At 37.6% G+C, this 15867-nt stretch overlaps 1 protein-coding gene across 3 annotated transcripts in view; it reads right to left on the bottom strand.

The window, feature by feature from the left end:
- The window catches only part of LOC132101210 (kin of IRRE-like protein 3), a 206123-nt gene that overhangs the window by 41424 nt on the left and 148832 nt on the right, over nucleotides 1–15867 (bottom strand). For all 3 annotated transcript variants that reach the window (XM_059505960.1, XM_059505961.1, XM_059505962.1), the window contains exons 4-5: nucleotides 10788–10945; nucleotides 3953–4103 (exon numbers count right to left, since the gene is read on the bottom strand). In XM_059505960.1, the coding sequence (XP_059361943.1) occupies nucleotides 3953–4103; nucleotides 10788–10945 (309 nt within the window). The remainder of the gene's footprint in view (nucleotides 1–3952; nucleotides 4104–10787; nucleotides 10946–15867) is intronic.

Below are 15867 nucleotides of genomic sequence, written 5' to 3'. Positions count from 1 at the left end.
TGTGATGGTACCAAACCCAAATAAATGCTTACTCAAGGACTGAAAAAGTACAATCACTGAGTCCACTATGGCTAAGCTTTCGTCTCACTTCAAAATGTAGTTCTGTGGTGATATAGTGTTTTTGATCTAGCGCTTTAGTTCTGTGCAATGAATTTAAACTCTGCAGATTTTGCCCCATGGAGCTGTAATACCCTGAAATACCAGGGTTATTCAATTCTTACCCTGGAGGGCCAATGCACTGTAGAGTTTAGCTCCAACCCTGATCAAACACACCTGAGCCTGTTAATCAATGTCTTTGGGATCATTAGAAAATCACAGGTAGGTGGGTTTGATCAGGGTTGGAGCTAAACTCTGCAGTGCACTTTCCCTCCAGGGTAAGATTTGAATAACCCTGGGTTATACATTGTCTTTTTTTTTTCTTAAGAAAATTCTGTTAATTTTTTTTATTTATCTGTAGTTTTTTTTTTTTTTTTCATAATGTGCATGACGAGAGCAACTGGTTTTGCTGCCGAGTTATGTAACCCCACTAATGCCAGTACCATATGAAGTCTTTAGGAACTTAAAGAAATGCCCACTTTGATTTTCCAGTAAATTTCAGATTTAGATGCTTAATTCGCTTAACCTCAGGTCAAATGGTCCTAGCTTATGTTTAGCTAAATTTCTGATGTCAATCTAATTCCTTTGTTTAAATGATTACTGCAAATACAGGCAGGAACATGCATTGAAATGGACAATTTTATGGTGGATAATGTTTGGACTCGTCTCATTTAGGCCTCATTTTGACCGAAAGCTAGCGGCTGTCTCAGAGGCCTGCGCTGATCAGAATGAGAATTATCTGAGCTGAGAAAAAAATCCAGAAAGCCTTTAATTACTTTTGTTGCAGATGACATTATCACATTGAACCAAGTGGTCAATTAGTGGACTCTGAATGAGGACTGACAATAGCTAGAGTGGGCACATTAGAGGATGGACGTGATGAAATGCACGCACACATCCCTCTTTTATTCATCCACTCATCCAGTGGAGCTGTCAGTCTTAGTAAGTATCTTTCATTTGGCTAAAGAAATATATCAAAGTCTCTGATCGATATTCTAATATTTCCTGGTTTCCTTTTCCTTTAAGGTTCTCTTCTTACCCTTTTGTCACTCCCTTAAACAGGCAGACGAAAAAATATCTGTCGTTCACCTGGGGTCAGCCATCGATTCTCTGTCTGTTCTGTGTCTCAGCCTGTGTAGGGTACATGGAAACATGTTCACCGCACTGCACTCAAAACATCGATCCTGCTACACACGGACGCACACCACATACACAAAGAGAAAAAAGTAAAATAAAACCTATTGATTTTTTCTTTTTCATTCTCATTACTCTTGCTAAGACCGAGTCTGGGAACTGCACAGCTGTCCTCACCTACAGGTTGTTTATTTTCAGGGAGTATGGCAAATACGTTGTTTATTTATTACTGTTTACTTTCCTATTCGTATACAGTATACGAATAGAGTAGTAGGTCTGAATTTATAGCATTCATGAATAACTTTTTTTAGGGTCACTATTGTAAGCGGTAGGATTAAATGGGTTAAACATACTCGTGATTGAACAGTTGAGGGAATGCTTGTGAGATCACACTTTTCTATGTAATTATGCATCAACTTCATTTATTCATATGAAACGCTTAGATCATTTCCACTGGAATGATCTCAGTGAGTTCAATGGTTGCATGCTGCAGTGGTGTGCGATGTGCACAATTCTCTTTACCCTTAATCATCTGTTTTGTGCATCGGAAAACAGCTGTCCTTCATCAATATTAACTGATTTGCATGGCTACACAGCCCCCCCCTGTGGCCTGGAGGATGCGCTCGTAGCCTCCGCAACGGGTTTGCATCCTTAGCTTCATCCCACCTGCCGATACGGCCATAACTTATTCATTAAACACCTGCTAGTGTTTGATCCTCAGAGGGAGAGCTTGCCGTCATCGCTTACCATTCACCGTCTCTATTTGTTCGCTTCTTCTGAGTTAATGTCTCATGCTTTGCAGAGCACCAGCTCAGCAGGGTGATGTAAATGTATCCCACTCAGACGGGTATTCATTTAGTCATTCAGAAGCGGACCGGGCCTCTGACTGCATGTAATTCTGAAAACCTCATTATCCTCTTTTCATGGCTCCCGTTCCACATTCACCTGCCTCTCTCTCAGGGATGTTCCCTTCAGCCGTGCAGAATTTTGCAACATGACTGCTCGTCTCAGTGATACATTTGAAATATTTCCATCTTTCTGTGTAGAGGTGGTGAGAGTGGGGTAATGAAATTAGAGAGTGCAGAGACTTGGCAAATTTGTCTGCTCTGTGGCAATTACAGTAGGCCTGATTTCTCGCGTGGTTTAATTAAAACACAGGCGATAGAATAGGGAACAGATCTGGACAGCAGTGGAGTGTACAGCATCTCTACGCGTCTACAGAGCATTTGCAGTAGAGCGAGTGGGAGACATAGAAATGAGTGGAGGGAATGTCATAAATTTATACAACAGTTAGTCCAAATATTTCTTACAACTGAACGTTTCGCTATGTTTTGAATCTCTGCCTGTCAGTATTCACACGCTGTTGCTTGGTGATGATACAATATAGTCGTATACATGAAACAAAGAAGATAATGTGAAAATTATATCCTAAAAATAGGCTTCATTATCATTAAATGTCTATTTACGTATCTCTGTCTCTCTATCTCTCTATAGTAGCTATCTATCTAGCTACTATATCTATTAATTCTGGTTTGCTTTGGAGTCTATTTTTTTTGTGAAACATTCTTAGGTAACACTTTAGAATAAGGTTCCATTAGTTAATGTTAGTTAACATGAAAAAAGCAAGAACAATCCTTCTACAGCATTTATTTATTTTAGTTAATGTTAATTTCAACATTTATTAATGCATTATTCAAATCAAAAGTTGTGCTTGTTAGCATTAGTTAATGCACTGTGAATTAGCATGAACTAACAATGAATGACTGTATTTTCGTTAACTAACTTTAACAAAGATTAATAAATACAGTAATAAATGTATTGTTCATTGTTTGTTCATGTTAATTAATACATTAACTAGCATTAACTAATGGAACCTTATTCTAAAGTGTTACCCATTCTTAATATGACACACACACACACACACACACACACACACATGCAAAATATTACTACTACTGCTGTCTGGTGCTTTGGATAAACACATCCGTGCAAGCTTTTAAGCTGGTGCAACACTAACAAATGTTAATCATCTTTAATATCTGCTCTGCTCCACAACGCCTCAGCCTCCACCCGAATCCCTTTTGTGTTACAAGGTGCTTCTTATGTCATGCATAAAGTTGCACAATGGATCTGTCTCTAGTAATGGGTCTCTAAATACCATGTTCTGCTTTATTAGTCATAGTTAACATTATTGATGAGGGTTCGAGGCTTCAAGCAATGCAAGTATAACGGTATTGTTCAGTGCCAATTTGTGAGAAGAGATTTCCTCTAAACGGGCAGAAAGAATGAACTAGAATAAGTGGGTGAGATGTGAAAGAAAATGTTTTTTTTTTTTTTTTTTTTTTACTGAATATTTAAAGGAGAATAACATGATTTCTGTCTGATTTGGAACTGATTAGAGTTAAAAACTATTTTAAGGGTTACTAGAAGCCACATTGTGGTGACTTTTTATTTTTTTGCCCATTTTGAATTTTTAACAATTCCAGCAAACGTTTATTTATCGCAAGAGGATTTGCCAATCTACATCAATTATGACAATCCAGCAGACAATTCTCCCATTAATACAAAAAAAAGTGCTCTTAGATTAGTATCACAATGTACAGTACTTAGAAGTTTAATTTAGTGGAAAGCAAGCATGATCCAAAACAAAAGAAAGAGAAAAATGCTGACTTTGTGCAAGTACATTAAAAATAGGAAACAATCTGAGAGTGACATCACTTACGTTGAATGTCAATAGTGACACCGGTCTCTTTCCCATTGGGCACGGCCTTGTTGGACGCCCGGCAGATGATCTTCTGCCCGGTTTCAATGTTGGAGGCTGAAATGTAGAGGGTGCTTACAGTGCTTTCCCTTCGTCCATCTCGAAGAAGAGTCTACAGGAAGAGAATAAAGTAGGGTTATGGACAGCTAAATTGTGTCATTTTATTTTATTTGAATTTTATCTCTTTATTGTTATTATAATTTTATTTTATTTTTTTCAATTGCAGTCATACGTGTTTAGGGTGCAAGACAGCACAAAACAACATCATTCAAAATCAATCCCAAGACTGGCATTACAAAAGCCCTTTTCCCCCCAGCTGCCCACAGGAAATGGAGACAAACAGTCCGTTCTGTGCTCATGGTCTCTCTGCACATGCACCGATTGTTTCTGAGAGAAAACAGCATGTTTTGGGGCTCCTTAGTGCAGCTTAAGAGTGAAGCTTTGGTGCGTGGCATGTCGTACACCACAGAGGAAATCAATCTTCTTTTCCAGTGGTCATAGTCTGTGTTAGGCCTTGCTTGCCCAGCATAGAGCTCCATCTGGAAGCGCTCGACAGAATCCACACTCTCTGCCACACAGCAATGACTCACCAAGAGGCGGAGAGAAAGAGGGATGCTAACCAGCATGGCCATCACAACAGTCACCCACCAGAATAAATTGGCCTTCCCAGCAGGCACTCTCCCTGGCTTGTGTTGCAGAATGATGGGAGAGATGCACCATGATACTCACTACTATATCTATCTATCTATCTATCTATCTATAGATTACTATATATATATATATATATATATATATATATATATATATATATATATATATATATATGCTAAGTTTTTTACCACCAAAATCTATCTATGTACATTGTTCACTTTTGAGAGAGTAATTTCAAGCATGTGAAAGTGTTCCAGTAAAATATCCCTTTTAGCCAAACCCCCACAGCAGCCTGTGGCCTTTTAATGCCAGAAGCGTTGACTTGCGTGGGTGGCCAGTCAAGACCCCATCTGTGTCTCTATAAGACCATGAATTAATGTCATCAGCTCCCCCAAAGAATCTAGAAGAATAATATACTTTTCAGCCATGATAGTCACTCGCTAATAATTAGTCATGTCATCGCACAGGCCAGTGATAGGGAGTTCGCTAATAGTAGTAATTACTTTTACTAATTTTTTTTCTCCTTTTTTTTGTTACCGATCTAAAATATAGTAATGAAACCTCACACTCACCATCCCACCAACAGAGAGGAAAAAGAAAAAGAAAGAAAAAGAGTGTGAGACATAAGAGACGAGGATAAAAAGAGAGAGAGGAATATTATGGGTGCCACAAAGAAACACTTCCAGCAAAGCCACATTTCTCATCTTTCTCACCTTTATCAAGCAAGTCATCTACTTTAAATCCCACTGAAATGTGTTTGTTTGTGCTATAGGGCTATTTTTATGTGTATATGTGATTAGTAGGATTTCTTTTTTCATTTTAATAGCTTTTGTTGGCTTATTATAGTTTCTCCTTGAGCACATTTGCTATTTATGAGCATCTCATATTTTATTATTTTGAGGTTTACAGAAAAGAAAGTGTTTTCCTGTGTCAGTATGTTTTTTCATTGCTTGAGTCACATGCAAGTTTATGATGATGAATGAAGGTCTTGCCCTGTTTTATGATAGCTAACTAGGAGACTGTTTAAGCTTTTATTCTCTGCTTTATCTTTTTTGGCTATTAAAGTGATCTTTATGTTTGTTATTTTAACTTTCTTAGCAAACGTATATTAAGTAGGCTAGTCACTTTTCCTTGTATTCTTAGTTTTCACAATTTGTAGTAAAGTGAGATTTCCTCACTAGACAATAAGGGTCTGTAATAGGTTGCACTAGTATATCCGATAAATATTAATATGAATACTTATTAGTTTCAATATTAGTCTTGCTATATTACAAATTCTCCCTCATTTAAAAAATAAGGCTCTAAATGATAAATTAAGTAACATGATCAGGCTCACTGAAAAAAAAAAATGTGCCTGTGGAAAGATTTTTGCAGAATGATATTGCATTGTTTCTTAAAAATTTAGCAACACATTCAAATGCTGTACCGGGTGCGCTACTGAGCAAGTTTACTATGTCAGAAAACCCAGACTTACACAGCTGTTTATGTGATGCAAACATCAAAATGTGTTGGTTTACAAAACATTAAAGTTAAAAGTGTTTTGGCGTGCAAGATACCTCACAAACATACACGTTTTTTATTCAAGAATCTGCCCCTATAATCATAACTTATTGTTAGAACGGAATAAAAATGCTGTCGTTTTACTGTAGTGAGTTTTGAGTTTGGAGTTTTGCAAAAATGCAGGCAGAGGCACATTGCAATAATACTTAGATCAGAATATGGAAAGATAAAAAATAGGTAGACTGAATACATTGCATTGCCACTGCGATTCAGCTGAAAGGGTTTGTAATGTAGGCCATTCCATACTGTTCTGCATATCGTGTTTGTCTGAGAGGCGAGCAGTGAAGGCTGTTGCTCTGCAGACTAGGTGCTCACCTCACCAGCTGAAAGACACAAGCTGTCAGCCGCAGGATGTGTCAATGTAATATCCTGCCTGACACAGTCCGGATTGTTTCCCTCATTGCTCAGGGCCTGTCTAAAGTCATTAATCTTGAATGGAGCTTGAAACAGCCAAGGACTCAACACTTAACCAGGACCGGGCCGAAAATAGCTCCAAATTACAAATAGATAATTTCTGGTGGTGCAGCCTGGAGCATGTCAGCTCTCTCTACAGGAAGTGAAGGCTGGGAATCATGAGTGAAGAATGCAGCTTAAGAATGAGGCCTGAGACAGAATTAGAAATGTCAAAACTAGACGTGTGTTTTAAGGCACAATGCCTCAGCTGTATGTGCATGTCAGATAGGCCTGTCCCTTGTCAAATGTCAGAATCTGAAAATAAAGTGTCTGCGTTGGCTTCATCTAGCCGTTTGCTCAGTTTAAAGGTTAGCAAATGTCAGTAAACATCCTTTTGAAGTGTGCAGACAAAATTGTGTGAAATTAAGGTTGACGTCTGGGTGGGGGGAGAAACAGCGACAGCGATTTGCTGATTAGACCTCAAGGCGCATTGATACTAATAATTTAGGCAACATTAGCATGCCGTCACAAAGTCCCTTAACACGTTTTTAAACGCGGGCCGTCGCTGGAAGGTGTTTCGAATCAGCCATGATAATTGAGGACTGGCACGGCCACACGTTTCGCCGCCTATTACGACGTATTAATTTCACTATAAGAGAGATAAGCGTTCTGTGGCTTTGTTTTTCCATCTCCCTCAAAAGGAGTGTAAAGTTCCATCTCTGTTCCTGGGGTTAAAAGCCATTCTTTGATTAACTTATTTAATCCTGCACCTCCAGTTCTGATTAATTTCCACCATTTTACAGTGCAATTAATTAGATGCCTTTTTACTTCTCTCCTCTCCCACTTTTAATTTCAGTGGCAAAACTGCAAGAAGGTTAATTAAGAGGGGGGTGCTGAGGGGAGAGGGGTAGAAGAGAAGGGGAGGAGGCAGAGTGATGTTTCAAGCATTAACAGAAGAGGCTAAATTTGGCAAAGTTAAAGCGTGAAGGCGACAGTCAATCTCTTGTGTCTGCGGAGCTGCGCCGCATGCTACCTGCTTCAGCAGCATGAAATAATTTGCCACTTTCAGTTTGATACTAAAGTTAATTAGAACTCTATCTGAAATATTGAAATATTCTCTCAAGGCGGGCACTACTATTTAAAAGCCTGCACTAATTATACAGAAATTTAAGTCTTGGGGGTAAATTTAAATTTTAGAGACAGATGAGGAGGGAAAGGTGAAGTTTTGAGAAGTTGTGGAGGAGGGAGTGGAAAATAGTAAACAAAAAAAGTAAAAAAAAAAATTAAGTTGGTTAATTGATATATCTATCTACAGTCATGTGATACTGGATTTTGGTATCTAACATAGGTTAGATAAATTAGGCTTAACTTAGATAAGTTTACATAACTTTCCATAGAATCACAGTAGAATTTGTCTTTAAAATAGGTGATTGTTATGGTTAGCTATGTTAGTGGTGACCAAATCTGGACTCTGCAAAATGAGCCACAACTTAAAACAAACTATAAAATGTCATTTTAAAAAGCTGACCTCTCTGAAATCTGTTTAAAAATTCACACACTTGGCAAAAACCTCAAATCGCTGACCTGTTCTGAATTTCCTCCGTCCCGTCCATATGCTGCTTTGCCTTTGTTGTGTCTTATCATCACATCTACAGCACCATCAGTGTTTTACGGCAGCTCATCACATCAGGTAATGACATTCAGAGGCCAACAGAAAAGACGACACCTCAGCAATGTAAAGATGACACATTAGTCATTTGAATCATTAAGCGTCTCCAGAAATGCCAGCCCAACAGAAAGACATATTCACTGCATACTTCATACAGATATTGGCCTTCATTTGTCCAGATTATGAGCCTGATGAAGGGGGAGTGTGAGAGGGATTCTGCTTGTCCCATTCTCCATTATTCAGACCAAGTGATTGTGGCTTAATTGACTGCATTGCTTTTTAATAGCATGAATAGAGATATTAGAAAGCTCAACTGCCTACATCCATCACGTTGCCCTGTCCCTCACACTCGTTATCACGATAACCAGAAAAAATAACCCGGAGTGCTCATCTTTCGATTAGTGGCGCTTCCTTTAGAGAGTGGGCTGATGGGCAATATGGCATCCAGTTACAGCAGCTAAATCAATGGTGTTTATCTGCTCTTTAGAAACAGCTAATAATCAGATCAGGTGGAGGGAGGAGGAGCATTAGCGTTAGACAAGAGGATCTTGCAAGCACTGTATACTTATACGGCTGTGTTGATTACACTCCTGCTGCTTTCTACTCAGAATGACCCTAGTAGAAGATCACAATGGGAAGCCGAAATTAAATATGAGTTTTGATTGCATTCAAATATAATTACGACAAATAGATTTGGGCTGGATCACATATAAATGCATACAAACATCAGCTGTATATAGGGGAGCGAAACCTTTTATAGGAGGGACGTTCAAGTGGGGGGTGGGGTAATTCCGGGAAAACAATATGGCTTTGCCTTATCTTGCCATCTGTTTGTTTGTGTTGACACATTTTGCAGGGTAAGGAGGACAAACATGTCTCTGTCATTTCAGTTAGAGGCTGGATTTCCAGGGATTTTCTTCCAATCAAATGGAGCTAAGGGCTAAAGCGAATGAGTGCAGATGGTGCAAGCAATCATGACCACAGATGGCTCTCACGACGAGAGGCCATTTCATATGAAATTGAAGAAAACCTGCATATACTGTATTATCTTGCAATAAAATAATAATAATAATAATAAAAATAAAATGAAAAATAAAACAAGAAATAAAAACTATATTAATAAAAAAAATAGATAAAATAAAAACAAATAAAATTAGAAATATAAAATAAAACATTAAATAAAATTAAAATAAATACAATTTTTTTTATAAAAATGCTCATAAATAAATAAATATATACAGTATATTTAAAACCAGGACTTAGTCCTGGTTTTGCTTCTGAATATACAAACACACTTTTGTATCTTTTAGGTACCAATATGGACCCTTTAGGTACAAAGGCATGCCTTTTGAAAAGGTACCGGCTCAGTAACAGCTTTTGTAAAAAAATTTCTGAGAGTGGACGGGTGTTAGAAATAAAATTGAACACCTTGGAAATGTGCAATATTTCTTAATGAATGTTTTACCACCATTTGACTTTATTCTAATGATCTTGTAAGCTGTGTTTCATTCGTACAACTTCTGAATAGTCTCCAGTTAAATGTTCTCAAACTTCTCTTAGAAACCATCCAAAGTGGAGAGGGCAGATGTTGACGATCATCTTTGTGCTCTAACTGCAAGTTTTATAATCATGACTCATTTTTTAGCGTCTGTGATTAAATATTTAGCAGTTGAAACTCTTTCATGGATGTTGATTTTGTGAAGTTCTCTCTGATCAGTTTTTTTGGAAACAGTCTTCAAGGCAAATATTGATGTTTGCTGTCACTTTGCAGCAGTTCTGTTGTACTTAGTCACCCACTGTTCTTCTTTGCAGATGAAGTCTTGCCATGCTTTGTGTTGTAATCATAAGAGACATGTTACAGATTCTCCTTATTTGCCCTTTTTTGACATCTGACAAATCATTTTTCACAAACTTGCAAACATTTTTTTGCAAACATTTTGTTGAGACCTGTTCATAATTTATCCTTAACCCCTTGGTGTGGTTCAGTCATTGTAGACTGAAAAAAAAAAATGCTACTTCATTTGAATGGTACGAAACTCATTGACCCCACTCACATTGCATATACACACAATGTACTTACTTAAATATTGCATTAATTGAAAACCTTTTTTTCTTCTTATTTTTCTACATTTTATAAAAAAAGTTAATAAATTAGATATGAATAGAAGTAATATGATATACATTCAAAATGCTAAATATTGAATAATAATAATATAATAAAAAAAATAATATTAAATAATTAAAATAAATACAGTATATTAATAAAAAAAGGGAAATGATAGCTGAATTACAAAGATGTAGAACCTAACCCTGTCAGCCTAAAACTGACATTTCCTGTAGACCTAACCTTCTGTTCTCTTTGGTTGATTATAATGTTTTTTTCCGGGATCAACAGATATGTTGATCCAGGAAAATGTTGTACTTGTTCAAACTACATTCACATATATACATATTGCCACATTTATATGTTGAATTGGCTAGTGAGACCCTACTAAATAACAACTTCAATTCCTCAGAATTTACCTTAGAGTACGTGGCTCCGTTCAGCACCTCTCCGTTTCGGATCCAGATGATCGAGGCGGCGGGTTTGGCATTGTCTGCGTGACACGTCAGATTGAGGGGGTTGCCCGCTCTCAGGCTCACCACAGGCCCTCCGATGATAACGGGGTCATCAGGTGGAACTACACAAGATGGAAGAGGAAAATAATGTTGAGAGATCTGACAAGATTCCAGATTCAGAGATTTCATTATGAACTCGTGCTACAGTATGAACTCTTGAGCTACAGGATTTTCCTCTGGGAAACATTTACACAACATCCAATGGTTAGGGAGTCACTGCCAGTGCCTGCACATTTTAATTTAGATCAGTTCATATCATCTTAATGGAGAGAGAAATGTTGCTGCTGGAAAACATCTTTCTAGCACGTGATGGCATTCTGAACTGAATGGTGTGGGCCGAGCATCAAGAAATGAGGCTTGATCATAGTAGAGTGGTTTCATTTTATCTGCATTTAAAGAGAGCAGGTGTGATTTGTATGTATGTGGAAGCCATCAACACAGTGGGACTCAGAGCGAGGAGCAGTCGAATGTGCATGTGAAATGAACATAATAACGCGAGTGAGGACTGAGGGGGTGTAAAGGCAATCTAAGAGCAGCCAGGAGACATTGTGTGAGGGCTGTTAAGACCAGCAGAAAAAAAACAAGTTCATGAATGGCACTGATTACTCTCTCTGTTTAAAACACACCCAAACCCGATCATCCTGCGTTTAATTCAAACTCCAGTGAATTATTGATCGCCCTGCATGCTCATTACCAAACAGATCTGGGGCAAGAGAAAATCAAACTTAGTAAGCAGCTGGCGGAGAGAAGTCGAGTGTGAAAGAGAGAGAAAAGGACACAATGAGGAGAGGTCACGGCAAAGAGAAAGATAATTACAGTCAAGGGGTTGTTCAGAATTGCATGTCGCTGAGGTCTTTAATTAGCCTGAAAAAAGGAAAGCTGTTCAGTCTTTGCTTACACTGTTAAAAGTATTCAATGAGTATGTTCAGCTGTGCACACAAACAATATAAATTATTCCCACAGATGAAATTTTAAAGATCTGGAATTAGAGGACAAGCTGCTTAGCTACTTTTGTATATTAGGCAACTTGAAATGTGGAATTGAAATACACCGTCAAAACCACTAAATATAAAACTTCATGAAAATATGCATGCATGACCACTTCTGCATCACTCAAATCTTATGGAGACTAATTAAATCAGTGTGCTGTCTTGACTAGCTACTGTATATATAGTAGCCTATGAAGTGTGCCTATGAAAGTGCAATGAAGTGTGTGTTTACAAATAATGAATATGTAAATGGGTTTTCAAGTTCTTTTTACTAAATATTTGTATAAATTATTTTTTAAAGGGATATTCTAATAGTCTATTTTATATATTAAACTATCAGACACTATCAGAAAATTGTTTCTCATCAAAAGCAGTGTGACCTGGCTGTAGTGTTTAACTACAGAATGCTGTTCCTGCACCACCTAAAGGGAGCTCCATGATCACCTGTGGTGAATTGCATGCTGCAGGTGAAAAAAAAAATTGCATTCTTAACTGCCACAACTGTATATGTTAGACCAACAATGAAAATATGATAATATATATATATATATATATATATATATATATATATATATATATATATATATATATATATATATAAAAGACATAAATAAATACAATTATCTCTATCCCTAAAGATAACAAAATTGTACCTTATTACAAAATTGGTGCAGTCCATAAATGCAAGTTGTAGTGACTAGCGAAGCCATGGGAGCTTTTTATGAAGAGTAATATATACGTAACTTGAAGTTTTGTGACAGACTTTAGCATTTCAGAATGACAAGAGTAACAGGTTTCTTTGAGAAAATCATTCACACGATCAAAAACTAGTCAAATGATTTTTCTCAATGTTTATTTAGGGATTTTAAAAAAAGTTTCTATTTTAGCTAATGTGTCTTAAGCAAGTGACATGCACATTAACTACATAAATCTGCATTGATGTACTCAAGTGGGTGCGTTTGAAAATTTTATTTGCAATCTCTCTATCGAGCATTTTATTTTATTTGTATTATTATTTTTGTATGCATTATCCAAAGAAATCAAATACAATAACATGTAATGTTGCAGAGAGCTCCAGTTGCTTTCAGGGATGCCCCTATGGTTTCTATGATAAGGGCCCTTGGAATCATCTTAACCTTCACCCCCGTTATGGCGCTCCTGGTTGCATAAATAAAACATGACGATGACCATTGACCACCTCCTCAAAAACCAAAGTGACAAACAATAAAACGAGGACTGATAACAGTGATTCATTTTCCCTTTGAACTTTTGCGTAATTGGTTTCTTGGCTGAGATTCTGTTTTGCCTATGAAAGAGGTAATTGGCAGTTTCCAGGTAATGACAAGGTTTGCCTCTAGTTATAATGGCAATAAAATCGAATATATTTATTTTTACATCTTGCAAACTGTAGATCTAACAGATATATTTTTGTCAAGGAAAAAAAATAGATTTGGAGGTGTGAACTGTGACTGCTTCCACTATGGTTTACTTGTTATCATTTGTTTGCCACTTGGAGGTCTGACTTTTCTGTTGCAGCCTTGTAAGTATACAGTACAGTAGATCTCTAAATGGATATAAATGCACTGTAAGTTTGCTCCGCTTCAGGCTTTTTACAGGCAGTCTTGACTCTTTCTTGACCTGTGTGAATGGTTATTAATTTTCCAATGATAGGCCATTTTAAAAACAGCCAGTTCCACATGCGACAAAATGAATGAAATTTCTGTGGTGGGTGTCCTTGGTAGGGCATTTCTTTTTTTTCTTTGTACCTGTATATAAGGGCATTCAGATTAAGTACCTTTTTTATAAGTAACTTTCTTAGTGTGACCGTTCATATCACAGTAAGGCAAAGATGAAGAAATGGTTCTCTTTTTTTATTTTTTATATCAGCTAAATCACAGCTCCAATCAACTACTTTTAGTAGCAAAGATGATGGGGAGAAATGAAGGCTTCTTTTCTGATAGATTTTTTTATGAATTTAGTCTCACCAAATTACTAAAAGAAGGATTGTCCATCTCAAAAGGGTTTATTTGAGCTCCTAATATGGAACTATTACACATCTGAAAGGCAGGTCGATGAGCTTGTATTTCTCATTGCAGACTTTAGCGATCCACAGTTGTACACTGTTCTTCTGCCAAAAAGCCCTCTCACTACTGATGGCTGAGCCAATGCACTACAAATGGCACTGATCATTTGAGGAAGGAGCTGTTATTTCGGTCTGTGGCGTTGAGGTTTTGTCAGACATTCCCTATCTAATTTCAGCTCTCCCAGACACTCTTAGTCTGACAGCAGTACAAAGGGCAACCCTGTAGCCATGCAAGCCATCATCATTACCGGCCTGTTTGCAAACTCTGCATCCCTTAATGGCTCCAAATTAGCGCTTTACCGCAGTCACTCAATAGATTTCTCATGAGTCGGTCAGCAGTGCGGATTGATCGCTCCTTTTTAATTACTGGCCACTGGGCTGCAATTCTTCCACCTTCCACTTGGCTGGAAAAACCTTAATCCATAATTCTCTCTTTATATTCCACATGTCCTCATATATTGTCTTTTTAGCACTCTCTCTTACTCTCTCTTACTTACTTTTAAAGTCTAAATGAATTCTACTTTGTTTATTCAACATGATTTAATTCCAAAACCCAACTAACTTTCCTTGAAACAACACAAATTGAGTAATTTTACAAACTTTCCTCGGTGACCGAAGATGGATGTTGTTCAGCTGCAAAAAAAAAAAAAAAAAAAAAGAATAGAGATAAAAAAGGCAACATGAAAGTACCAACTTGTAAGTCTGATGTGCTTGGTCTTCTAAAATGAATACATATCCTGTCAAATAAATAAATTTAAATGTGGCATATGCACTGGAAGAGATTTTCAGCAAATAATGACCTAAATGTTAGGCTTTCCATCTCACAAATTTTTTGCATTAGAAATTTAGAATAAAGAACATTTTATAAATTTTGGAATATGACTGTATAGGGTTTGTATAGAATGCATTGTACATAATTCATTAAAGAGCTTACATATCACTGAACAGAAGAGCAATTTCACAGTGAATGTATTTGTACAATATCTAAGGTCTTCTGGGACTGGCGTGTTTTCAAAAACATTTATTAAATAATAAACAATGTGTAGCTAGAGAAAAGGACAGATCTCACAAGACCTCAAGGTGACAGAACTCTTAACTTGTAGCGTGTGACTGAAGAAACAATAAATTGCATGCAGGCAAATGGATTTGCAATTAACCAAATGGACTGAAACATTGGCTCAGTCAAATGGAGACCTTGAATTCCAGCAACAAGCTTTTTAAATCAACTAGATGGGTGATGTTTCGGTTCCAGGAGCTAAAAGGAAGAATGTGAGAGAGATGTCTTTATTCTCCAGAGTGGATTTGATGCTATAGTAATTGCAGAGGTGGAAATCTCACTTTGTTTACAGTGGGCTTCTATGGCAGTGGCTTCACAGGTTGAGTTATTGACATCAAAAACAAGATTGCTTAAGAGTGAGGTGATATGGCCTGTAATCCAGTGCACGGCTAGAAGAGCAGGGGCTTCTGAGATGGGGGAAAGCAATCTGTTAGGAACCGAATAGCTGAGGTGGTGTTTTGCACTACAATGAGGCCAGTCTGTTTCAGCAACGGCTCCCGTCACCTGCTCATGCGGTTGCTACGGGCTGTGATGGAAAGATCAGCAATAAACAAAGAAAGAAGAGGAAGTGTAATCGAAAACATGCCAGGAATGGAGACAAGTGACATACGTGGCTCACTGGCCCAAATCAGAGCTCCCTTCACAGCGCTGTCACTAATGTGTTGCTTTTCAGGAGGCAGAATTCGGAGGTTAACACAAACTGATCCATATTCTCTCTCCATTACTTTCACTTCTCTCCATTTGGCAGGTGCTGTACGTGTATGGTTTCAATGGCTCGATGCATGAGTGATGCCCAGCCAGATTGCCTGAGTTATAGCAGAATGGAGTCAGGTGATGGGAAACCAAAGCTGATGG

The sequence above is a fragment of the Carassius carassius genome, chromosome 23 (assembly GCF_963082965.1).
Source record: "Carassius carassius chromosome 23, fCarCar2.1, whole genome shotgun sequence".
Classification (NCBI taxonomy): Eukaryota; Metazoa; Chordata; class Actinopteri; order Cypriniformes; family Cyprinidae; genus Carassius; species Carassius carassius.
This window is presented reverse-complemented; position numbering and strand designations above follow the sequence as displayed.